Source organism: Pimephales promelas, chromosome 13 (genome assembly GCF_988280905.1).
Source record: "Pimephales promelas chromosome 13, fPimPro1.hap1.1, whole genome shotgun sequence".
NCBI classification, from domain to species: domain Eukaryota; kingdom Metazoa; phylum Chordata; class Actinopteri; order Cypriniformes; family Leuciscidae; genus Pimephales; species Pimephales promelas.
In genome coordinates this window covers 27,137,400-27,162,770 of record NC_142781.1, presented here as the reverse complement: position 1 = coordinate 27,162,770, position 25,371 = coordinate 27,137,400, and the positions used below count along the sequence as shown (strand labels likewise).

The 25,371-nt window shown below is 36.4% G+C and overlaps 1 protein-coding gene across 1 annotated transcript; it reads left to right on the top strand.

Moving 5' to 3' along the window:
• Nucleotides 1-4,526: 4,526 nt before the first annotated feature.
• Nucleotides 4,527-24,133, top strand: txlnba (taxilin beta a). Its single transcript, XM_039693322.2, has 10 exons — nt 4,527-4,628; nt 7,278-7,539; nt 10,213-10,304; nt 10,824-10,994; nt 16,557-16,751; nt 19,013-19,132; nt 20,204-20,278; nt 21,939-22,031; nt 22,523-22,618; nt 22,697-24,133. Exons 2-10 carry the CDS (start codon nt 7,281-7,283, stop codon nt 23,816-23,818), a joined length of 2,223 nt encoding a protein of 740 aa, XP_039549256.2. The 5' UTR covers nt 4,527-4,628; nt 7,278-7,280; the 3' UTR covers nt 23,819-24,133.
• Nucleotides 24,134-25,371: the final 1,238 nt, after the last annotated feature.

Genomic DNA, 25,371 nt, shown 5'->3' with positions numbered 1-25,371 from the left:
TGCTACATTGGATTTTCATCAAAAATTTCATAGTTGCATAATTATTAAGACATTTTATATTGCAATAATATTTCATGATATTACTGCTTTTACTGTTTTTTTGATCAAATAAATGCTTTGGTGAGCATAAAAGGCTTTTACCCAAAACATTTAAATCTTACTCCACATTTTTCAATGGTTGCATATATAAAATAATTGTTATTCTGTATATTGTATTAAACAAGTTTCACCAGAATGCCCAGCTGCTTTTAAATGGCTGTTAATAGAGACAGATGCTTTTCAAAATCAACCCACATCTAACAGCAGGGGCTAAACTGTCAAAATGACCTTTTTGGTCTTAATCATGTTTTAAACTATCATTTCTAGTGTCAAATAATCACTTATGTCCTTCTTTTGATATTGATCATCCTGCTAAAACAGTCATGATGACACTATCAGTGCAGAACATTCTGTAAACAGGCAAATGCTGGATGACACTGATCTGGATTGTGACATTGTTTAATATACTAAGTGAGATCCACTATAGCAGTCTATCAATGGAGGTTCTGCCCCGCTGCTCAGAGGTGAGTTTCACCACAGCATGTTTTTACAGCTTAATGCACCGCAGATGCTGTCATTGCACTGCATGAAAGAGCTTTGGACACTTACATGGGACCCATCAACACGCCCCAGGGTGATTGAAAAGATTTCATTACTGGTGTCAATCTCATTGCCGATTGCCCACACAACACTACAACAAACATGAGTACTTCATCACAATAGAGCAAGCAGCGAGAAATCTAGGTCTTTCTGGAACAAGCAATACAAACAGTGAAAAATATGGAAGCTTGTTTCTTCTACTAAATAAAAAAGTGAATAAAAAGGATAATTGCCACTTTTATTTGGCAAGATTTCAAGATTCGCAATTCTGAGATAAAAAGTTGTAAGAAAAACATTAAGAGATAAAAAGTTGCAATTTTTCTTTTTTTTTTTTATTCTGTGGTGGAAACAAGTTTCCATACAAAAGTCTAATGCAACTGAACATCTAAATGCTCTTGCTATCCTGTATAACAGCCTATATATACAGTAACTGAAACTCCAAGTCTAATAAAATGTTCATGACTTGCAAGCTGGGAATGCGGTCTTGTCCTGGTCAGGCTAATTGACTTCTGTGCCTCATTCCTTTGCTCTATGACTAGGTGCGAATTGCATTAACGTCAATGCAGAGGGATGTTGACTGTAATAATTACCTTCACTGTGGGAATGTTGGTTGTGCTCATACCCAACAGTTTGCTCTGAGCCCCCCTCTGCTGCTGTGTATCCAGACACCTCCGGCCTGCATTGCAAGGAGATATTGTAGCCTACATACAAGTCAGAGACGTTCAATGTCAAGAGAGCTGCTAGAATGTCTTATTGAGGGTGTGAAGAGAAATCCCCTCTGTTAGCTTATGCTACATGCACATGTGTGACACATCTTCCTTTTAAATGCTACTCCATCCTACCCTGTGAATAAAACACAAGCTGAAATAAGATTTTCACATTCCCCAGAGAGATCTGTATTCATATGGATCACTAACATGAGAGGCAAGATTTATTTGCATTATCAGAGTATCTGATTGTACAGGTAAAAATATTAAAAAAAACATTTTGCTCAAATAAATTTCATTATGAGTCAATGAGTATGCATGTTTTGTTTTCCTGTAAAAAAAAAAAAAAAAAATTAAAGGAGAACTCCGGCGAACAATGAACCTTTGGTCTAATAAAACATCGGTACATAGTCAACCGTTCTCTTCTCTGAGATTTGTTTTCATGATAATCGAATGTAAAGAGTTTTATCTCTAAAAACTGTTTAGCGTATAATGCTAGTAATGGGGGCATTGACTAAGTAAAAAGAAATCGCTGGTTTATACCACCAAAAAGGCTCAAAATAGCCCCACACTCACACAGTAACATAATGAGGCTCCATGCATGCAAAACGAAGCATTGAGAACTTTGTAAGTGACCGTTTAATAAGAAGATACTTTATGAAGACAGTTCACTTCGTGTATACAGACAGGAGCATCATAGTCTCGATAAGTCAAACCACGAACGTCGTGCTGAGTGATCTGAACTGTATGAAGTTCAGCGAACTTCTGAACTTTACGAACGGCGTTCGGGGATCGACTTATCGAGACTATTTTTTAAGATGGCTCCTGCCTGTATACGCGAAGTGAACTGTCTTCATAAAGTATCTTCTTATTAAACGGTCACTTACAAAGTTCTCAATGCTTCGTTTTGCATGTATGGAGTCTCATTATGTTTCTGTGTGAGTGTGAGGCTATTTTGAGCCTTGTTAGTGGTATAAACAAGCGATTTCTTTTTACTTAGTCAATGCCCCCATTACTAGCATTATACGCTAAACAGGTTTTAGAGATAAAACTCTTTACATTCGATTATCAAGAAAACAAAACTCAGAAAACGATTGACTAGGTACCGATGTTTTATTAGACCAAAGGTTCATTGTTCGCCGGAGTTCTCCTTTAAGGTTGAGGTTTCTTCTACTGGCAAAATGTTGCTGCTGTTTTATTAATAACATAACGTCACAAAATGTTGCCTATAGAAAACATTTTTCTCCTCAAGTATTCCACTAGTTTAAATTAAATGTTTATATTTTTAGTAGAGAAAAAAAAAAACTAATTATTTTGTGGCATACTGTCACGATCACACACGGGAGAGAGACATCCAAGTGCAGTTAAATTTATTGGGACAATCCGTACTAACAATCCAGTCCAGGCAAAGGTTCAAAACACCAAAAGGGCAATCCAAAAACATAAACACAAATGAGAAACAGGCAAAAAATCACAGCAAGTGTGAGGATATTAAATACAACATCTCACAGAGAAGATGATATGCAGGATATGTGGACGTTCCTGTCCCAGCAACACAGTCCAAGGATCTGTGCTTTTGACAGCACCTTGAGAGATAGGAGAGCGAAGCAAGAGAAGTGGACAAATCTGACTTAATTTGACTGCATGAGTCAGCAGCTCATTTAGAGGAACCCTCAAGCAAAAAAAAAACAAAAAAAACAAGCAGGATTCTGTTGTGACTTTGTCAGAAGAGACCTGTGTCATGAAAACCAAGAAGTGAGCAATTCTGAGCGGTATCGCTCATTCATACCAGTCCATCTATGCATTTAATCACAAAACCTGCATGGCCAGAAACATCAATCGAAGTCCTTGCCTCCTGCTCTGTAACATGCTGACAGTTGCGGCAAAATGGGATTCAAGGTTAAAGAGACAAGGTTTATCAAAAAACCCAAGCAAGAGAACCAAACGCAATTCTATCCAGTGTCTCCTATCAATGAACAAGGACGTTACAATCATTAATTGAGATGCAGGGGCTGAGAGAAATAATGAAGCCTGGAGCCAAAGTCAAATCATTTCTATCTGGTGATTAAAAGATTCACTAATAAAAGCCACGGGTGAGGATTATCAGAGAGAAAGACTATCGCCCACCACTCTTTACAAATCCTTAACATGACCCGCAACAATTTAGACTCATTTGGGCTTTTACTAAGTGCCATTGCAAATAGCAAAATAATGATTCTGATGCCCAAAATTGATAATATCAGTGTAAAAGTGCACTACATACTGTAAGTCATTCATTAAAGATCACATGACATTGTTTAATGAATGGGTGGGTGGCCATGTTTTGCAGTTGCATTCTAAATATGCTCAAATATTTAGAAATGAGCAGACAAAAACACTTTTGGTGGAGTGAGTTTGATGCTAATCACTTCACAATTCTCCATTTGCATGATTTGGAGTGATTAGAGCGCAATTGACTGGAATTATGGTGGACAAATGTGATATAAATGCTAATAGGAGCCGTTAACACCCAATACTAAGCAGATTGTTACAAGAAATTCGTCGTCAGGCATTCAGTACAAGTCAATAACTGTGAGGGCCACCCAGATTTGCATGTTAACCCTATAAAGCCTACACTAATTTCTCTATATTAATAACATGATCAAAACTTTGCTGAAAAAACTGTTATACACAATGTACATGCCTTCTGCCGTCTGATTGATCATACTTTTTTAGTAAGTAAAAGACCTTTTAGTATAATCCCCCCCCCAAAAAAAAAAAAAATTATAATAAAGTAAATGCAAGAATGACTTTTATATTGTTAGTAATATTTTCTTACTGACTGAAGCAACTTACTGAAGCAACTTTACTTGATTATCCATGCATAATTTATTTATATGTTAAAATGCGAGTATCAGATATGATACATCAGGCTCGTCAGCATTACATTGCATTATGTTTTCCCCCACAATAAAAATCCATTTAAGCCTCATCATGTATCAAATATCATACTCAACAAAAACATATATGCACTCTTTTTTTAAGCCTTCAACATTAGCTTCTCAGCTGTCTTCCTGAAAAGCCAGAGTAGAAAGCTCTTGACAGGCCAATTGATTCAGAGTGTTTGGACAACGTTTCCATTGGTGTTCCAGTGGAGGTTATTTTGAGGGGCTCGTGTTGTCAGCTGTTGTCTTGGGTCCTATAGCGGACCCTCCTCAGGTCTCTCTGTCACTCTCCTAAAACTGTGGACTGGCTGGTTCATTGTCTTCCTTTTCTATTCGAACCTGAACAGACACGTGTAGGGTAAGTCTTGAGCTTCTCTATTTTATTGAAGAGTTGACCTGAATGTCCAACACTTGTTTTTGAGGAACATACGAGTTAGTTTTCACTTGGCTGTACATTTCGTTCCAGTCCTTATAGTGTGGTTCCGTCATTGTGATTTTTGTAAGCCCAATATGAAGACAAAGTCTCCAAGCAATAATTCTGTCATTTTCAATTTAACGGATGAGCAAAGTAATCGTGTCGTTTGCATTTCCCAAAGTTAGTCTAAACTGTGTGGTTCACTCTTAGCCTCTTGTTTTAAAGGTATACCGATGTTTAGAAGAGTCATTGTTTTTTCCACTTTGCGTAAAACTGCCATCATTGACATCAGAAGCTACGTGGCAAGAATAAGAAATAGCTTGTCCATATTTAAAGGGTCCAAAAATAGCTTGTGGCTTCACAACAGGTGCCGTGTTGCTGAATGGGGAGGGGTGATGGGATAGGAGGAGGAGTGGACACATGCACATGGGGTGGAAAGAGGGCTATAATTTTAACCTGATAAGCAACAGAGCTTCGACATAAACAACCTCTGGAATCTCAGAGTTCATTCCACATGAAATCAGCCGTGTTGAGCTGAAGGGCTTCAGGTCTGGCGCTATCTGTGACACATCAGATTTAGAGGCTCAGTGATACTCTGCCACTGTGATTTGTGCTATTTTCTCTGCGCCCCCTCCCACAGCCTTGTGTGTCACATGCGGCTCATTGCTTCTCTTCAGATGTCCACTCGACGTGGAGGCAACTTACAGATCAAATGCGACTCTTTTTAGAGTTGCTATCACTGACTAGATCACAAACAATAAATATTAAGAGACAGAATTTTTAAAAGATCCATTGATAATAATAAAAATCTCTATAAGCTACACACACAACCATTCAAAATATTTCTTGAGCAACAATTCAACATATTAGAATAATTTTATTGATTTTGAAAAGATCATGTTACACCTAAAGACTGGAGTAATGGCTGCTGAAAATTCGTCTTTGACATTAAGGATCTCTATTTCTATTTCTTACATATATTAAAAGAGAAAACTTTTTTATTTTATTTTAAAATGGTAATAATATGGCAATAACACTATTACTGTTTTATTGTATATTGATCAAATAAATGCAGTCTTGGTGAGCATAAGATAGAAGCTGTGTCCGAAATCGAATATTCACTTACTATATAGCATGCGAAAAACAGTACATGAGCAGAGTAGTATGTCCAAAATCATAGAATTTGAAAAACAGTAGGCGAATAGAGCAGAACTAAAAATAGCGTGAAGTTGGTGCAGTCAGTGGAATTAAAATTTCGCACTGTTGTGACAGCGTATGTCACTGACAACACAGCCCGTTCTCATCCTTTAGCGTCATATAGGTGACGCTATATGACAAAATGGCGAAATACTACGCACATGGCACCCTTTATCGTTAATGTAACACGCGAACCCAAGGCGTCATAAATCCTTTAGCGTTAATATGAGACTACCCTACCCTACCCCACACCTAAACCTACCCATCACAGCGCGTGTTATATTAACGATAACGGCTGCCATGTGCGTAGTATTTCGCCGTTTTGTCATATAGCGTCACATATGCATTGGACGACAACATGGCGCATGTAGTATGTCCGGACTCATTCATAGGCTACTAACCGTATTCATACTATATAGAACGTACTTTTTTAACGGTCGTGAAGTACGTTCTTTTTTAAATATAGTACCTACTCACACAGTATGCGATTTCGAACGCAGCCACTCTTACCGACCCCAAACTTCATCTTATTTTTCTATTATTATTTTTATTTTATCTATGTAACGATACTGTGGTATACCAATATTATATATATATATATATATATATATATACACTCTAAACAATGGGTTGTATGAACTTAAATTTGGGTACAAAATGGACAAACCCAAATGTTGTGTTAAAAATGTAATTTCTAATTTTAACCAAACTTCAACTTTCACTGTAATTTTTTTAATTGCATTTTTAACCCAACATTCGAGTTTGTCCATATTTGACCCAAATTTGGGTTGAAACAACCCAGCATTTTTTAGAGTGTATATATATACTGTATATTTATACGAATAATATCGCCATACAACAGTATCGTTAACTTGGTACATAAAATAAAATAAATAAATCATTTAAAAAAAGAAATAAGATGAATACAGTACATAGAACAAATTAAATTATTTTATTAATTAAAATTTTTGTAAAAAATAAAATTTCCCTTCAGTTATTTCCAAGTCTCAGTTTTAAGTTTCTGCAAATATTTCTGCAAAGTCACTACTCTACTATTAGGATTGTTTCTGCCTGAGGCATTACATTAATCAAATGTTAGAATTCACATTTCTTACAAATAACCTCATGAATTTCAAACACAAATTCCTTCTTTTAATGCAAACGTATACCACAGACTGGCCAAAAGCCATCCGTCTTCAGTTCAGTGGCTGGTGATTTCAGGGAGTCATATCAAACCTCTCTACAAGAAATGCATAATCACTTCTCATTAATTTCAACATTCTCATTTTAGCATCAAGCCAAGAGTGCAATCAGGGAATTGGCTGTTCTACCTCTGCTAATCAAACTGCATTCTTATGAAGCACTTTTATGATATATTTAACTTGATTTTTGCAGCAGATGATGGAGGGCAGTGACCAGACCCTTGAGAGCGCCAATGAACAAGTCAATGGCATTGAGGAGCAGCCAAATGACCCCATGGAGGACTTCAGCAGGCAACTTGAGGATATAATCAACACGTATGGAGCAGCGTCCAACCTGATGCAGGAGCAGATCTCCATCCTGGAGTCTGAGGAGAAAAAGGCTGATGACAACACAGAGCCCAAAGAAGCTTCTGAGAAGGAGCAGAAAGCTGATAAGAAACTCCTCAAGGGCCTGGGTGAGGAATCTGCACTTCTCCTCTGTTAGTTTGACAAACATCTTGAGATGAAACATCAGACAAACTAAAAGACTAAACCTCTCAAAGTCTATTAAATGTCTATTAACACATGTTAACTTTACACTACAGTTCAAAAGTTTGCGGTAGTTTTTTTTAATGTTTTTGAAAAAAGTCTCTTATCCTCATCAAGGCTGCATTTATTTGATCATAAATATTATGACATATTTTTACAATTTAAATTCACTGATTTTTATTTTAAAATATTCAAAGATGTCATTCATTCCTGTGATATCAAAGCTGAATTTCCAGCATCATTAGGCTACTCCAGTCTTCAGTGTCACATGATCCTTCGTAAATCATTGACATTGACAAACCACATCAGATTTGGTGCTCAAGAAACACTTTTTGCTATAATTATCAATGTTAAAAACAGTTGTTCTGTTTAAAACTTTCATGTAAACTCTGATACAATTTCTTCATCAAATCAGAAATCAAAAGCACAACATTTATTTGACATAGAAATAACGTATTTACGGTCAATTTTGATCGGTTTAATGCATCCTTGCTAAATTTAAGTAAATTAATTTCTTTAAAAAAAATCGTACTGACTCCGAATATTTAAACATAGTGTCGAGTGACACAAATGGCATCCATTTTGTTGAATGACCCACGTTGCAGAGATTTCAGTTAGAATACTGATTACTGTTTTATGTTTGAAAAATAACATTGTATGTGGCACCTCTCAATCACACAGATGGAGCCATAAACAGTGATTGGGTTTTCTATCAGCAGGATGGTTGAGTGCCAAGAGTGCAGTAATCAACTGTTTGGAAAATTTCCATTCTCAAGAAAAGGGTCCTCATGTCAATACTAAAGACCACTTCACCATCAAAATACTGACAGTCACACTTGCTTGACCTCTTTTTTTTCTTTCTGCCACGCTCTTGGGCTTAAAGGAAAATTTTACACAAGAATGAAAATCCTGTCATCATTTATTCACTCTTATGTTGTTCCAACCTGTCATGACTTTCCTCCGTGGAACACAGAAAGAGAAAATTCGAATAAAGTACAGTATTGGACTGGTCACTCATTTCAATTCAATTACAATAAACAGGAGGATAATATTTCAAGATTTAAAAAACACAACACAAAAGTACCAGAAATACATCATACAATATCATAAATGTGTCCTTGATGCATTAGTTTGTTGTGAAAATATTCAAAGATAAATTGAATTTTTCAACTGAATCATTCAGTGAGTCAGTCAGTGAATTGCACTTGAGAACTAAACCAGATTTGTGAATAAATCATTCAGACTGGTTTTGTAAACTGGATCAACAATTCATTCAACGACCAGTGAATTATTTGTCACTTAATAACAGGGAATGTTCTCAGAACTTTGTTTGAAAGCTATGAACAAATGTGACCACAAACCCAGGCACAATTTTTTGAAATTGAGATTTATATATAATCAGAAAGTTGAATAAATAAGCTGCTCAATTATTTGAAAATCTGGAATCTGAGGGTGCAAAAAAATCGAAACTTTGAGAAAGTCGCCTTAAAGTTGTCCATTTATGTTCATGCTTTTGCTACATCCACTATTTTATATATCTACAGTATATAATTATATACTATCCACCAAGTATTTTATATATTTACAGTAGGAAACTTACAAATTAGCTTCATGGAACGTAGTCTTAACTACGCTACGCTTAAATATGCTACTTGAAATCAACACTATTGATTTATTGTTGAAGTACATTAAATAATAGTCAAGTTTGGTGAACAAAACAATTTAGGTCAAATCTACATAAGCACCAAGTTAAGTAAACTTAAATATGCACGTTTTGGGAGACCCCATTACTCAATTAAATTGAGGGAACGAGTTTACTCAAATCAACTGAGTTCAATCAACTTATTAGCATTTTCAGTGTAATGACTTTTGGCATAAAAGAAAAATCAATCATTTTGAAACAACAATACAATGTATTGTTGGCTTTTGACACAAATACCATGCGACTTGTGACTGGTTTTGTGGTCTAGGCTAGGGTCACAAATGTTCTTCCGATAATTTTAATAGAATGTTCATTCAGTTATTTTGTCTTTAATTACTTTCTGACAACATCGTTATTTATACATTATTCATGGAACGCTTTTCCAGAAAGTTTCCTTAAAATGTTACAGAATATTCAGAGAACGTTCACATTTAACATTTCCATAATATTCGCAAAATGATAAAATGGAATGTTCGCATAAACAATAAAAATGTTTTAAAACATTTAATAAACTTTGACCGTTCAGAGGACGTACAGAAATGTCAACGAAAGCTAAATGTTCTTAGAACATATTTTTGTTAGCTATAGGTTAACAGTGCTTTAATGACAGTTTTTGTCATTTTTAAGCTTTCAATAGAAAAAAGACAATCATAAAGGTTTGGAACAACATGAGAAAGAATAAATAATGTCAGAATTTTCATGTGTGGATTAACTGTCCCTTTAGGCTGAGCCTTGTTTGCTTTTCTCAACCGTTTTACCGTATGGTAAAAATGATCACGCAGTGATTTCACCACTTCTCCCATTGATTTATTTTGAAGCTTGCGTGCAGAACTCTCCCTTGTGGGCTTCTGCTCATCTTTTCATTCTCTGATCTGAATGGAAAACGCTTGTCTTGTAGGTAAAGACGCTGCATCCTTATTGCAAAGTCTGAACAAGCTCGGCTCACCAGAAGAGAAAGTGGAAATGGTGTTGAGGAAATACACCGAGCTGGTGAGTATCCAGACCTGAGAGAGAGAACAGTTTTCACCACCGCCAACAACAATGCATAGAGGACAGTTAAGAGGAAACAAACAGAGCACAAACTGGATTGACACAGAGAGAAAATAAAAGAACTCCTGGTGTGATGTTAAGAGTGCTTTCACTGATACTGCGATGACCTAAATATACGGAGCCTCGGGCTGAAGCGAGTCTGAACACAAGGCCATAAGCCACACAAGAAAGCCACAACACTCTCTTCAATTTCAGAACACAGAGATAGCGGCAGGGACACATAAAGCCGAAAGTATGACAGAAGAATACAAGTAATTCTAGTTCTGACAAAACCACATATGCAAACTTTGGGCCTTGAAAAAGTCTATATCCTGCCATTCCGAAATCCTCTTGAGAACATCCGAAAAACCAGACAGACATTATTTAAAGCAGCTAGCTTTAGACCAGCCAGAGGTGTTAATGCGGTGCGTAAGATGATGTATGGATCACACCTGCGTGTGTTTTGTGCATGTCGGGCAGGTGGAGGAACACAGGACTGAGAAGAAACAGCTGGAGCAGCTTCAGCAGAAACAGGGTCTTCTGGTCAAGCAGAGAGATCAGCTTCAGTTCGAGCACAGTCGTGCCATCCTGGCCCGCAGCAAGCTGGAGATGCTCTGCAGGGAGCTTCAGAGACATAACAAGACACTGAAGGTGAGAACACTCTCTACTGACAGCTTAGAAGAAATCCAAAGTCAGGCTATGTTACATTGGTAATTACATTGGTATTTTTCCCAACCTAAAAATCTGCTTAAAAGTTGTTTTAAAAGAGGCAGAGAACGTTATTGCACTTCAAAGAAAAGAAACAAACTATATGTGATAAGAAACGTACATTACTTCTTTTAGAAAAAATGAACATGCATATTTCCATATTCCATTTAAAAGTTTCAGGGTCAGTACGATTGTTTTTTTTTTCTGGTTAAATTAGTTTCAAAAGTCAAAAGTAACAGCAAATATATGTATAATCTTACATAAGATTTCCATTTCAAATAAATGCTGTTCTTTTAGACTTTAAAAGAAGTATCTTGAAAAAAAAAATGTATCACTGTTTTCTTTCAATATTAAGCAGCACAACTCTTTTCAACATTGAAAGTATTAAGAAGATTCAGCTTTGCCATCACAGGAATAAAGTACATTTTTAAAATATATTAAAATAGTAAACAAATATTTTAAATTGTAATCTTGAAAATATATGGTAACCAGTAATATTCACAATATTGCTGTTTTTACCACATTTTTGGTAAAAAAAAAAAAAAAAAAAGCAGCCTTGGCAAGCAATGAGGGATGTCTTTCATAATATTTTTCTTTGATTTTTTTTTTTTTTTTTTTTTGAATAGGCAGTGCCGTATGAATTTGTTGACCACAAAAGCCTAATGTTTAATTTTTGATTATACTGTATTTTGGGGGAATGTTTCCATTTTTCCATCCCTAACAAAAAAAAACTTACTTGAAACATGAGATGAGATGATGACATAAGATGAGATATCATATAAGAACCATTGGCTTTTGAATTACATCATTTTGTTTTTATGTGCCATTCAGGGGTGTATTCATCTGAATTAGATAACACCACAACAATAGACCTGTTTGACATGATAGAATTGTTGAGCTTGACTTGTTGTCCTGTTATCTTGTTTCTCAGTGTTTTGATTGCTGAGAATGAGTCAACTTAGCTTCTAACTGAGGAAACGGTGTCTTTGAGCCCATTGGGACGTTACTGCTGTGTCCCTGTGTCTCTGCCTCGATCACACACTGACTTCTCAGACTCAAAGCGCTGCTGACAGGTCACTATGACAAGAGGGATAGTGTTACCGAGCTTCAATGGCAGTTGCCCTTCTTTTATAAATCAAAAGTCAAAGAGAATGTCTCACTGGCTCAAATCACTGCAGAGGCCATGGCCTCCCTGTTCTACCGTTCTGTTGGTGCTAGAGACTACATACATCCCAAGACAAGAGTTTTTTCAGAATTCGGAATAATAGATTTAGTGCAATCAACTCCTTAAAACGATTTCCATATTTATTTAAATTAGAGCTTTTATTAAAAAAAAAAATCTTCACAGACTTCACCATTGGTGCTGTATGATTTTAATTCACTTTAAGAAAAGGTTTATAAGTCATTCACTCGAGAATCAGACTTCATTGGTCGCAGCTTGCTTGTTGCGTCCAGAATACTGGAGCACTTTAAAAATAAATGGCTTCCTTATGCATGTAGTTGTCTGAGGGTACATTTACATGACAACGATGTACTAAAAACAAAAACGTTTTTCCATTGCAATTTTATGTACAGACGACAACGTTGTCAAAACTATCCCCGTTCACACGGACCAGCAAGAACGATTGAAAAAACACAGTATTATACATGCCAGGCCAGTAGTTTGTGATGTCACTTTGTAAAAAAAAAAAAAAAAAAAAACTACATAGACTGCACACGTAATAAGCATGCACATGATGTCACTGATTTCACAAATTTGCATTTTTGTAGTCTGCAGGAAGACAAAAATTGTATTGTTTTCAAAAACTTGCAATTTGAAACCGTTTTTCAAAGCTTTGCGTTTCAGGCCCCCAAAAAACGTAAAACGTTTTCCATTTTTGGTTGACAACGATGTCATTAAAAATGGCCCCTCAAACACTCTGCACTCCAACCCTAATTAAACACATCTGATCCAACTTGTCAAGGTCCGGAATACGCGATTTTTCCCCCCAAAGCAGTTCAGCGGAAATACCACCCTATAGCTAATTTCATTGGTTAAGGTTAGGGTGAAGGGTAGGGTTACTTAGGGTTTAGTGTTTGGTGTGGGCAATCAGCACTGTGACTGACATGACCAATGAAATCTTTAGAAATGACTGTGGGTGGAGTTTCCTGAACTGGTTTTAGGTAAGCGTGCCGCACAAGTCCTGAAAAGTGTAGCAAAAACGCCTCGATCGCCGACAGGTGGTCCCAGTATACGTCATAAATCTCGCCCTCCCATTAAGTCGCGATGGAAACAAAACAATCAAATTACACTTCAAACACATCTTTCCAAAGATGATTTCTGTCATTTTTTCACGCTGATGTAAATTTAAGTGTTTGGATTTTTTTTTAAAGATGTTTGGTATTAGTTCGTTATTTGATGCTATAAAAACGGTAATGTGACGTCATGATTGATAGCTGTGATTGACAGCTTCTCCAAACAAAGTAGTCCCTGAGGCACCAACAGACTTTTGGGGGGAATTTTTGCCAGGAGATTGGAGCTTGAACTTTAATTTCTACATGTCCATCACTGTTTATTTTACACTGACACAAATAGTTGCTTACAAATAACCCGCCTTCAGGATTACTAGAAACTTCCAGGAAGCTGGTTGGACCTAAACTCTGCAAGACAGTGGCTCTCCAGGAGCTGAGTTTAAGGCCGATTTATACGGTTCAGAATATAAAGAGCTGCAAACTAATTTGTGAAGGCCTCTCTCAGCTGAGCTTTCATATTTGTTATTTTACAAAAACCATTCAGCACATGAAATGCTTCCATTTGTCAGCTATAGTGGTCTACTCATGCCTTTTCACTCTGCCAAACAATTATGTTCCCTTCCAAGAACAATTTCACCTCCATTCGGTGAATGTTTACGTAATATGAAAGATGTTACGAATCTTGTGTAAAGCACCTGGAGCCATTTTCTCTGTGGTTGATAACCTGATTTCAGCCTATTTGTACTATTCACTGAACAGGTGCTGGAGGACGTTGTAAGAAAAGGTAGCGGTTTCTGTCCCAGCACATTCATACCGACACATTTTTCCCTCACAATTGTGAGATTACGATCCATAATTTCAAGATAATTGCGAGTGTTCCTTAGTCAGGGTAGCACATATTTCAATTTTGACAGGAATGAAAACGAGGCTGCGAGGGGTAGAATTACAGTGCGTTCAAATGTTACTGTTGTTTAACAACATACCAATAGTTAAGCTGATGAAACTTCTTTCCGAAATGACAAAAACTCAATACACAATAACTCCTTAAAACAGATTTAAAAGTTTCGAGAAAATTACATGATTTAGGACCTTTATATAGTGCGTATCTCTCACAGCTTGGTTTTCATCCATGTTGAATTCAATGGTCTAAACTAACGTATATGGAAGATTGTTTCCAGACATAAAAAATAAAAAAAGGTCAGAGTGAGAGATATAAACTGGCAATTGCAAGAAAAAAAGTGTGAGTTCCTTTACAACAAATAAGTATACTTCAAGTTAAAATTATTAAGCATACTCAAGTAAAGTTGAAATACATTTTTAAGTACTGTACATATGGGGCAGAAGGCGCCTCCTAGTGGTCTAACCCTAACCCTACCCATACTCTGTGCGTGTTATATTGATGCTAAAGGGTGCCATGTGCGTTGGATGTACACGCATTGTCAAAAGCGCCACTATATGACGCCCTAGAATGAGAATACGTTGGAATCCTCAACTTTTTTGTAAGTTTTTATCTCAAAATTAAAAAATGGTAGTCAGAATCGCAAGATATAAGACTAAGATATAGATTCTCTTGCGATTGAAAGTTTATGTCTCTCAATTCCGACTTTTTTCCACAAATTCCGAGTTGATATCACACAATTCAGAATTTCATAAAAATGTGCAAATGCCTTTTTATTTTAAGTTTTTTTTTTTTTTTTTTTGTACTCCATGGCGGAACCCAGCTTAGTGACTTGGAGAGAAGCTCTCTAATCATGTTTTTTTTTTTTTTTTTTTTTGTCTTCCTCCGGTCATTGAAGATATTAAACTCTTGCACTAATATAAACTCTGCGTGTCTTTGGAAGTTGATTCTATCCCTCCCTAGAGGCTGGCTTTGACCTTGTTCCCTCCCCAATCAATATTATTCAAATATTATGGAAGCCATTAGTGAGCAGGTCAGAAAAGAACATCTAAGCCCTGTGTGTAGGTGCGACTCTCGGCTATGATGACAGTAAATTACATTTAATCCGGGGTTATTTCCCTTGTGCTCACGATTCACCTCCCTAATGAGCTTGCGTATTGGTAGAACAGCTTCACCTTTCCCAGATGGGAGCTTGAGACTCATGCCATGTGTAAACACAGGCAAGCAAACAGCTTCAGCCCTTGAGAGGAACGCTGAATGCTTGGATTCCTTACGATTAGCTGAGTCAGGAAGCCGGCGTCTCTGAAACAGGAGCTCATGTTTACAGAGCGCACACATGGGATGGCAGCCCTGTTTAGCAATCACACGTCCAATCCGAGATACTAAAAAAAGATGATATTGTTTATCTCGTTACGCAAATTTAGATCTTCAGAGCATGATATGTCATTAACACCATTTGTTATTAATATGCTCATAAGCTAGTCTTCACACTCAGCCCTTGTAAGGTATAGTGCAGTTCAAAGATGACCTTTTTGTTGGTGCTAATGTGGAGTAACGGTTAGTGGACTGGCTTTGGACAATTTGAGCTATGGTACTCATGTGGACCACTCAGGTTCAAGTCCAGCCTATAACATGTCCATTCCCTCTTTCCTGTCATTCTCCACTATATCAAATAATGTGGTGAAAGCCACTTCCAAAAGGTTGTCCCTTATTCACAATCAATAATTTTGTCTCTAATTAAATTTTATAAAAAAAAATGTATCTACATGTTTAATGTTATTTTAGTATTATTTATACACTATTATGTATTTATTAACATTTTAATTAGTTTTATTTTTCTATAAGTCATTTATATTCGTTTTTTTTAATTAGTATAATTTAGCTTTGATTAAATATTATTTCAGTAATTATAGTACTTAGTAGTTCAATTTTTCAGTTGAAGTTTTTCAGTTAATATTTATAATTTACTTTATTTTAATTAAAAAATATTCAGTATTTTGTAGTTTTAGTTAATGATGAACATGACTGAGATAGAATATGCACATTTGTGAGGGAAGAAAACAAACAAAAACAAAAAATCAAGTTAAATATTGCTTTCTTTACTCTTTTCTATACTCTTTTTATCATTTCTTTTCATAATTTCAAATAATACAAAATATTACTTAACCGTATGTATTGAACCATAAAATGTCAACTATGAAATAAGCCTTAATAGTAGTCAGGCATTCTATCCCACAAATGTGTATAATATCATCTCCACTACAGAATGCTATGAAAGACAATACATAATTTGCCCATCTCACACAAGATCTATTGCTTTCATATCTTAAGGCTACATGTTTCCCACACGTTTCCTTCTCTCTTTCTCCCTGCAGGAGGAGAGTATGCAAAGGATGCGGGAGGATGAAATGAAGCGGAAGGAGATCAGCACTCATTTCCAGAGCACGCTGGTGGACATTCAGTCTCAGATCGAGCAACACAGTAACCGCAACAACAAGCTGTGCCAAGAGAACAGCGAGCTGGCCAGCAAACTCAAGACCATCATAGAGCAGTACGAGCGGCGAGAAGAGGTACATTAAACACACGAGACTATACAAACACATCAAATCTAGTCTGGAAATCCACAGCAGGTCCACCTATCATCAGTGTTTCTGCAGCATAACAGAAGCTCTGCCACACACCATTGTGCTGTTTACACAGGCAGTGCGAATACTGTAACCTGTTAATATGGGCCCCAAAATAAATATGTGCTTGTCATGTGAAGCAGACCGAAAACCTGTGCAGCCAGTGTATACAGCGAAAGCTAGCTAAATGAATTGACCATTTCAAACACTACAATATCTAACACATCAAATCCATTTAAAGCTGCACCCCCATGGTATAGCCGAGATTAGATTTTGGCACAAGAATGAGTGCACCAAAAGTGATTGTAATTTGAAAATGCATCCGATTGGATTTTGTACTGGTCTACCTGAAAAATTTACCAAACTTACACTACACTACTGACAGAAAAAAACAGAAAAAACAGAAAAAAAAAAAAAATATATATATATATATATATATATATATATATATATATATATATATATATAAATAATTAAAAAAAAAGTAATTTATTCCTGTGATGGATTATTCCAAAGCTGAATTTTCACCATCATTACTCCAGTTTTCAGTGTCATGTGATCCTTCAGAAATCATTCTGATTTGGTGCTAAAATAACATTAATTGTTATTGTTGCTCAATTATTAATAATCGTGAACCGTGTTTATACCGGGACAAAAAAAATGGATATTTTGATTAATAAAGTTCAGCATTTATTTGAAATAGAAATCTTTTGGTAACGTTAATATCTTTGCTGTCAATGGTCAATTAAATGCATCCTTGCTGATTAAAAGTTTTAAATTATTGTTCTTTTTGAAAAGAATCTTATTCCAAACGTTTGCATGGTAGCTTATCACAGTTTTCATAAAAATATGAATCAGCACAATTATTTCCAACATTGATAATGATAATAATGAGAAATGTTTCTTGAGCAGCAAATCAAATGATTTCTGGTAGATCATGTGACACTGAAGACTGAAATAATGACTTCTGAAAATTCAGCTTTGCCATTTACAGGAAAAAAAAATTACAATATGATTTTTTTTTTTTTTTACTAATAATTTAGCCTATTTAACAATTTTATAGATTGATTTATTTTATCAAATAAATGCATTATTGGTAAGCATAAAAAAATTTCTACTAAAAACTCATTTTTAAATCATAATTATTCTGAACTGTTGATGGGTAGTGTTTGTATAGGCATTTTTTAGTCTCATATATGCATAAAAAGGATGGGCCATTTAAGAATTTGAAACTGCCAGAGCTGTAATTTCACAACATAAGGCAGAGGAAACTACACCCTCACACTTTCTAAACCTGCTATATGTATATAGCAGATACTTTATTTATTTTTTACTTTGACTTAGTGATTCACGCTCGGTTTGACAGTGAATATTGCACCTTGTAGAACACCCTTGTATTCTGTATCTAATCACATGAGGATCGGCCTGTGGAATGACAAGCCTGATGTGGGGAAGTTAAGCTCAATCTGTCATCCTGAAGGGTACCACAGAGACTGCTCACACACAGCTGTGTGTTGGGGTAAATCAGACCCTGTCTGTGTCGAGCAAAAATTTAAATGACTCGAGATCAAATTGTGCTGTGTGTCTCTACTGCCCTCAGCTGGTTGAAGTAGAGACATGAATCAAACTCAATGTGATTTACACAAGAAGAACATGAAACAACTTCCACCAATTGCCACCCTCTGATTTTATCTCTAAAAGAATGATTGACAACGAAAGCTGTTCCAAGAACAGCAAAGGATGTTGATCCTGGAAAATGTTCTGTTTCACACTGTGAGGTGTATCATCATGATAGAGACAAAAAAGTCATTGTTAAAATCAAAAGCTGGACTGATTCAGATAAAGGCTTCTATGAAGAACTGTCTACCGACCAAAGCTGGAAAAACATACACACGACGATTCAATTCCATATGCCCTGTTTTCAATTCCAGATGATATCTATTTAAAAGGTTCCACGTGCATGTGGTTTTATACAAAAATATGTTAAAATTAGTCACACATCCTTCTTTTGAAAATAGTTGTTAGTTTTAGAAAAGAAAAAAAAAACATTTTAAGAAACAGTCTTTTTGTGCAAAAACATTACTATCATTATAAGTAGAAGAGAGGTGTAAAATAAAATATTTGTAATTAATAAAATCATTTAGCCAAATCTGATATGTTCCTTTTAAGTCTAAATAAATACTCTTCCTTGTGTGTTTTCTATGCAGACTTTAGAGAAAATCTTCAAACACAGAGATCTACAGCAGAAAGTGTCCGATGCCAAGCTGGAAGAAGCCAACATACTGCTCAGACAAGCTGAAGAGAAGCACAAGAGAGAGAAAGAATATGTAAGACACACAGACACAGATCTCCTGTTCTACCTCTTCAGATTTGCCTCGAGTAAAATGAAGAGCAGACAGATTCATTTGCATGTGCTTAAGGAATTCCTTTACAAGCAGGGTCTAAAATTAACAAATGCAAGTATGGGGGTCATTTTATAAGGAACTGCAGCATAATATATTAAGTCAATCTATACGAACGATAGTCTGACCCTTGCTGATAAACTGACATGATGATTATGTCTTTCAAATTGAGCAGTCAGCTAAATAAAAAGTTGATATTTTAGTAACTTGACTTATGCATTAACAGTATTGAACGATTTTGAGAGAACGATTACCGGTCTGAACTTAAACAATTAGGCTGCACATCAGAAATTGTTGCTTGGTGGCTCAATCGAGTATTGGCTCTATTGAGGAAAAACAGTCGTCGATGAAATGTTTGGACCATACAAAACTTTGGGAAGTTGTTTCATTTCTAGAGAAATATAAAATCAGCCCATTGTTTCTTCAGAGGCTCGGATGAAGGAACTAAATGCTTTTGTGTTCATTTGTACATCCGACACTGATCAACTACCATTCCTCGCTCGTTTGCAAGCGATGATATCTTGAAGTCATACGGAGGAGATTCAAGATCAGCGAGTCTAAGCTTTCATTTTCTCAAAGGCAGAGAAAGTTAGCCAAAGTTCGGTTTACATTTCGATTGAAATTTCTAGCCACTGGTGGACCATATACAGGCTATAGGAACTCATATTAATGTTAACAAACCTCAGAAAGTGAAAATTTCATGTCAGGGGACCTTTAAAAGCCACGTATTCATTCAGTAAACAGCTGTGTTGCTTGGAGATGCACAACAGTTTTGCTGTGGCTTTGTTTTTGGAACTATTTTCATTGGCAAAATTAAGCAACAACAGACAACGTTGACAATATTGTGTCAATTTTTAATTGAACTGTTGTTTAAAATCTTTAACTAGTACATTTTCTAAAGTGTGGCAAAAAGTTAATTTTGGACCCTGATTATAACAATGTTTAAATGAAACTGGAAAGTGCCACATGTTAACATCTCACCATTTATGTTGTTAGTTGCTTAGAGATGCTATTGAAAAAACAAAGAAATGCTACACAATGAGGGAGCAGGAGTTACAGATGAAGAAACAGGTAATGGCGAGTTCTTGGTCTCACTTGTTTGTGTGTGTCTTGTGTTTAACCAGTTACTTACTCAGGCTGCAGAGTGGAAACTACAGACTAAAGAGCTGAAACAGCAGCACACAATCATGCAGGCTCAGGTGAATATCTATCACTGTGGCATTACCCACAATCCTGCTCTCTCTCTCTTCTCTAGCGGTGGCGTTTCTCTCGTTGAGCTATGAGACAGAAACCACAAACAAGTTTAAAAGGCAATTTATAGTGCTCATGGATATCCTTTAGGTTCAAACGCATTAAATGCACTTCAGTTAAATACATTTCAGGTGAGATGGATAAATTGCAGAAAAAAGCAGAAGTTCTTAAAATAAACTTTTAAGTGCTAAAGAAAAAATGTACCCAAAATGAACGGATTCATTGTTTACTCACTCTCATGTCGTTCCAAACAGGCATGTATTCCTTTCTTCGGTGGAAATCAAAAACAGAAATTTTGAATAATATATTGATTGCTTTTTTATGCAACGATAATGAATAAGGGACTGAGGTTGTCTACAGCTACAAAAGTATCATAAAAGTGCTGCAATGAAAAATGTCGTTTTGTGTTCGTTCATTTTGTAATTTCTCTGAATTACCACAAAGATGAACTAATTACATTATACATATGTCATAAAATACATTGTCACAAGTGCCTAAACACTAAATTTGACCTGGATGAATTGATTCACCACTGCTGTTGTTGTGAATAATAAGTAAATGTAAGTACTGCTTTACATTACAGAAGTGCTCACTTATTTAAAGCTTTTTGTTTTTTAATTGGAACATTTGCCTTGACTAATTAAAGATGGAGTGCATATAAAGTGCACAAAACCTGATAAGTTTGGAATACTCAAAACATTCATGGAAACCGATTACTTCAAAACAATTAAGTAATCTGATTAACTCAAAGATTAGGTAGAACTACCATTTTATTTTGAATTACACAAACATGTTAATTACAATTCAATTGAAATCTTGGATAAACTATTTTCAGTTTGTTTACATTAATATCATATTGAACTAGTAAGCACTTGCATGTGCTAATGTTGAAGTTTTGCAGCCTCACCGCAGGCTCTACTCTTCACCACAATGGTAACCCTACAAACCTTTAACATAACAGAAAACCCTGTAAATCCCAACATAACAGAACATTAAACACTAACACATCTCCTTATATTAATTATAGTTTCATTTTCCGATTTTAAGTTCATGTAACTTTTTAGAATTAATTTTCAGTAATATTTGAGTGCACTGAACTCATTTCATTTAATTAATTTAAACAGTTTGGTTTACAGTGCAACATCAGGGATTAAATACTATTATTATCTTTGCATTAGGCCTGAATGAATGAATGAATGAATGAATGAATGAATGAATGAATGAATGAATGAATGAATGAATGAATGAATCAATCAATCAATCAATGAATCAATCAATGAATCAATGAATGAATGAATTTGTTGGATTCTAGACCTGTGAAAAAGATCGATATATAATAATTGAATGATGGAGGCCAAGTTGATGCAGTATAAATGTTAACATTCTTGGTCATGCATGTTTCTCTTACTGTACATAAATTTAGACATTATTTTCCAAAGATTTTCAGAAGGATGCTAAGTCTAATGATTTTTTTTTCCAGCTTGTGTTGTACTCCCAGAAGTTTGACGAGTTCCAGAACACATTAGCAAAAAGCAATGAGATATATGGCACTTTCAAACAGGAGATGGATAAGGTTTGTTGCGTTGCACATATTTACAGTCTGAGGCCGACAATTAATAGGAAAACAATGCAATAAACGACATTTAATTGGTCATTTTTCTTCCAGTACAAATATTTAAAAATTTTACTAGAGAATTTTACTTGAGAAGCAACCCTGCATAAGATATCAGGCCTTTTTTTCCAGAAAATGTTTCTTTAAAAGTGTATTTTGTCTCTTTGTACTGTCCGTTTTTTTCCCACATGTTTACACATAAAACAACTGAACAAATCTGCCAGTGAGGCAAAATACACTCACATTAAAGATAGATCGTCTTAATATCTTATAGTGTTGTGTCTAGCTCATGTATCTTGCTTCAGGGATTTTTAGATATTTCAAAAGGGAAAATTAGACAAAAATACTTGTTAGGAATAGGATTTTTTTATTGTTGTTGCTGTGAACAGTGTATTTGTCTATTTAAGGCATATACCTCTTACAAAATGCTGATCACATTTCCATGTTAATAGATGACAAAGAAGATGAAGAAGCTGGAAAAGGAGTCAAGCACATGGAAGACCCGGTTTGAAAGCTGCAATAAAGCTCTAGTTGAAATGATTGAGGAGGTAACTCACACACACATGACTTGTCCATATTTGAGCATTAGCTTTGCACTTCCTAACTGATTAACTCAACTCCAACAGAGATCAGAAAAGGGCAAGGAGTTTGAGCTCTTCACTTTAAAAATCGACCGTCTGGAAACTCTGTGCAGAGTGCTGCAGAATGAAAGAAAAGGTTTGTACGACAAGATTAAAGAAATACGACATTCAGAAAAGGAGACCTTAGCACCTGAAATGGACATGCCCCAAGTAGAAGATCTTCCAGAGCTCGCTCAACTTCCTATCCCGGCTCTCAACCCCGTGTTCACCGCAGACATGGAGAGGCTGCGAGTGGAACAGGCCCGTCTGCAGGATTTTGCAGCCTCCTTGATAAGACCCATAGCAGATGATGCTGTAGAATCGGATAGTGAGGAAGAGGAGACAGCACAAGAGGATCCAGCGATCGCTGAGACACCCCAACTTGAGTCCATTGAACCAATGGAAAAACAGGAGTCGACACAAGAGGAGCCCTCTACTGCTGAGATACCCCAACTTGAGTCCATCGAACCAACGGAAAAACAGGAGTCGACACAAGAGGAACCCTCTACTGCTGAGACACCCCAACTTGAGTCCATTGTACCAACGGAAAAACAGGAGTGGACACAAGAGGAGCCCTCTACTGCTGAGATACCCCAACTTGAGTCCATTGTACCAATGGAAAAACAGGAGTCGACACAAGAGGAACCCTCTACTGCAGAAGAAAACAAACCAAAGTTTGTTACTGTAAACAAAGAGAAGCCATTAGAACCAACAAATCCTGATCCAGCCATCCCTGAGATCGAATCCATAGTTCCTCAAGAGCCTCTACAACCAGAGATCACAGAAAAACAGGCAGAAAAACAAGAGTCTGCAAAAGAAGAACCAAGCAAGGAAGAGGTGACGAAAGCAGAAGAGGAATCCACTCAGCCAAAGCCCGTCATGAAAGAAGAGGAAAAAGATGAAGCTGTTAAACCTGAGCTACCTGAACCAGAACTGCCCAAACAAGAGCCCCTCAAAGAGGAGCACGCTCAGAAAGCCGCGGCTGCATCTGAGGGAGCCAAAGCACCAGCGTCCAAACCTAAGGCTCCAAAATCCCAAGAGGGCAAACCGAAGGCCAGCAAATCCCAGCCTAAAAAACAAGGTTCTGCCAAGAAGAAAGGTCCTGCTAAGGGGCCGAATAAAAGCTAAACCGAAATGCTTATGCTTTTTAAAATTTCTAGATCAGTTTGTTTGACGAGTGTCGTGCCGTTAATGAGTTAAAGTCTATATAGAAGATGACAGACACGTTCCTTTAAGAAAGTTTCATTCAAGGATGAATTCCTAGCTTACTGAGTGTAATATGGACTTTTTTCAACTTGTAATACTTTCTCAAGTACCCTCAAATAAACATCTACTTTTCCTAATCCTACATAATGTTCTCCTTCACAAAGACTTTGGTTATATGACGAAGTTAAACGCAAAGCAATGTGTGAAAAAGGCAACAGCCAAAGGCGTTTACTATTTGTTGAACACAGATCTTATTTTTTTGCGATTGTCCAAAACTCTATGGGGAAAATGCATAGCTTTTCGATCAAGGGAACCCATGCGCCACTAACTTCCGAGTTATCCTACAAAGTGACGTCATAACTTCGGCACTCTATAGCGTTTGTAATAGAGTGCCGAAGTGATGATGTCACTTTGTAGGACAACTCGGAAGCTAGCGGCGCATGGGTTCCCTCGGTCGAACAGCTGCATTTTCCCAATAGACTTTTGGAAAATCGCAAAAAATAAGATCTGTGTTTAACAAAGATTTGTGACCCTTACATGTTTTGTCTATCAAGATAATCTTTACAAGTTAATCCTTATACATTTTGAAGCCTATATAAAGTTTTTAAAAAACCCAAGCAGACACAATAAAGTTTAAAAAAACACAAGCAGGTTATAACTGTGTGTTCTATGTCATAGATCAAAACATGAAAATATTAGAGGCTTTGTTCGTCACAGACCTTATTTCAGGCGATCTAGCAAAAACCAATTCAAAATCCCATAGGCTTTAGAGCGAGGGAACCGGTCCGGGAATGCTAAAATGCTAACTCACTTCCGCGTTTTGGCCTACAGAGTGACGTTGTAACTTCGGCACTCTATTGTAGAAAAACGAATTAATGTATTGAGCTGCCTCTCCTTCCTCGAATGCCGAATTGAATGCTGGGATAGTTACCAACCTTCCTACCATCCTTGGTAAAATGGGCGTGTCAAGAGCTTGCCAAAATGCAAACTTGTATTGGGACAGTACTCGGGTCTCAAAAGATGACGTTTGACAAGAACATAAGGACAAAAGTACAGACAAGAACACAGACTGAGAAAGGCCAATAGACAGTACTTGGCAGGTACTCAAGATGGCGGCAGTCAACTGGAAAAAGAGTGGATGACGTAAGAGGTCACGTGACTGACATTCATGTACGACAATAATAAATAACCTAAAATTATCTTCTGGAATATCTTTTCGAGAAAAGAGTTACTATTAACTGCTGTCCACATATAATAACTCTTATTGCACACCATGATTTTTTTATCTAAGCAGCAGCAGTTTCCATGGCAACAGCCTAAAAAAGGCAAGCAGCTTTCATGCTTGTGGTGTTCAGAATGATTCACTGTCTGTCTATACCTGCAAGTAGATGTATTGACCTGTATTTATTTATATGAATGCTGTCACATCAGTTTCAGTTCTGGGTTACACATCCTTTACCCCACAGACCTTGTAC

What these genes read in the sequence shown, in the direction of transcription:
- txlnba (XM_039693322.2), top strand. Translation starts at nt 7,281, where the DNA reads ATGATGGAGGGCAGTGACCAGACCCTTGAGAGCGCCAATGAACAAGTC. An exon ending in GACATAACAAGACACTGAAG is followed by an intron (nt 10,995 to 16,556) that starts GTGAGAACACTC and finishes TTCTCCCTGCAG; the next exon opens with GAGGAGAGTATGCAAAGGAT. An exon ending in TCAAACAGGAGATGGATAAG is followed by an intron (nt 22,032 to 22,522) that starts GTTTGTTGCGTT and finishes CCATGTTAATAG; the next exon opens with ATGACAAAGAAGATGAAGAA.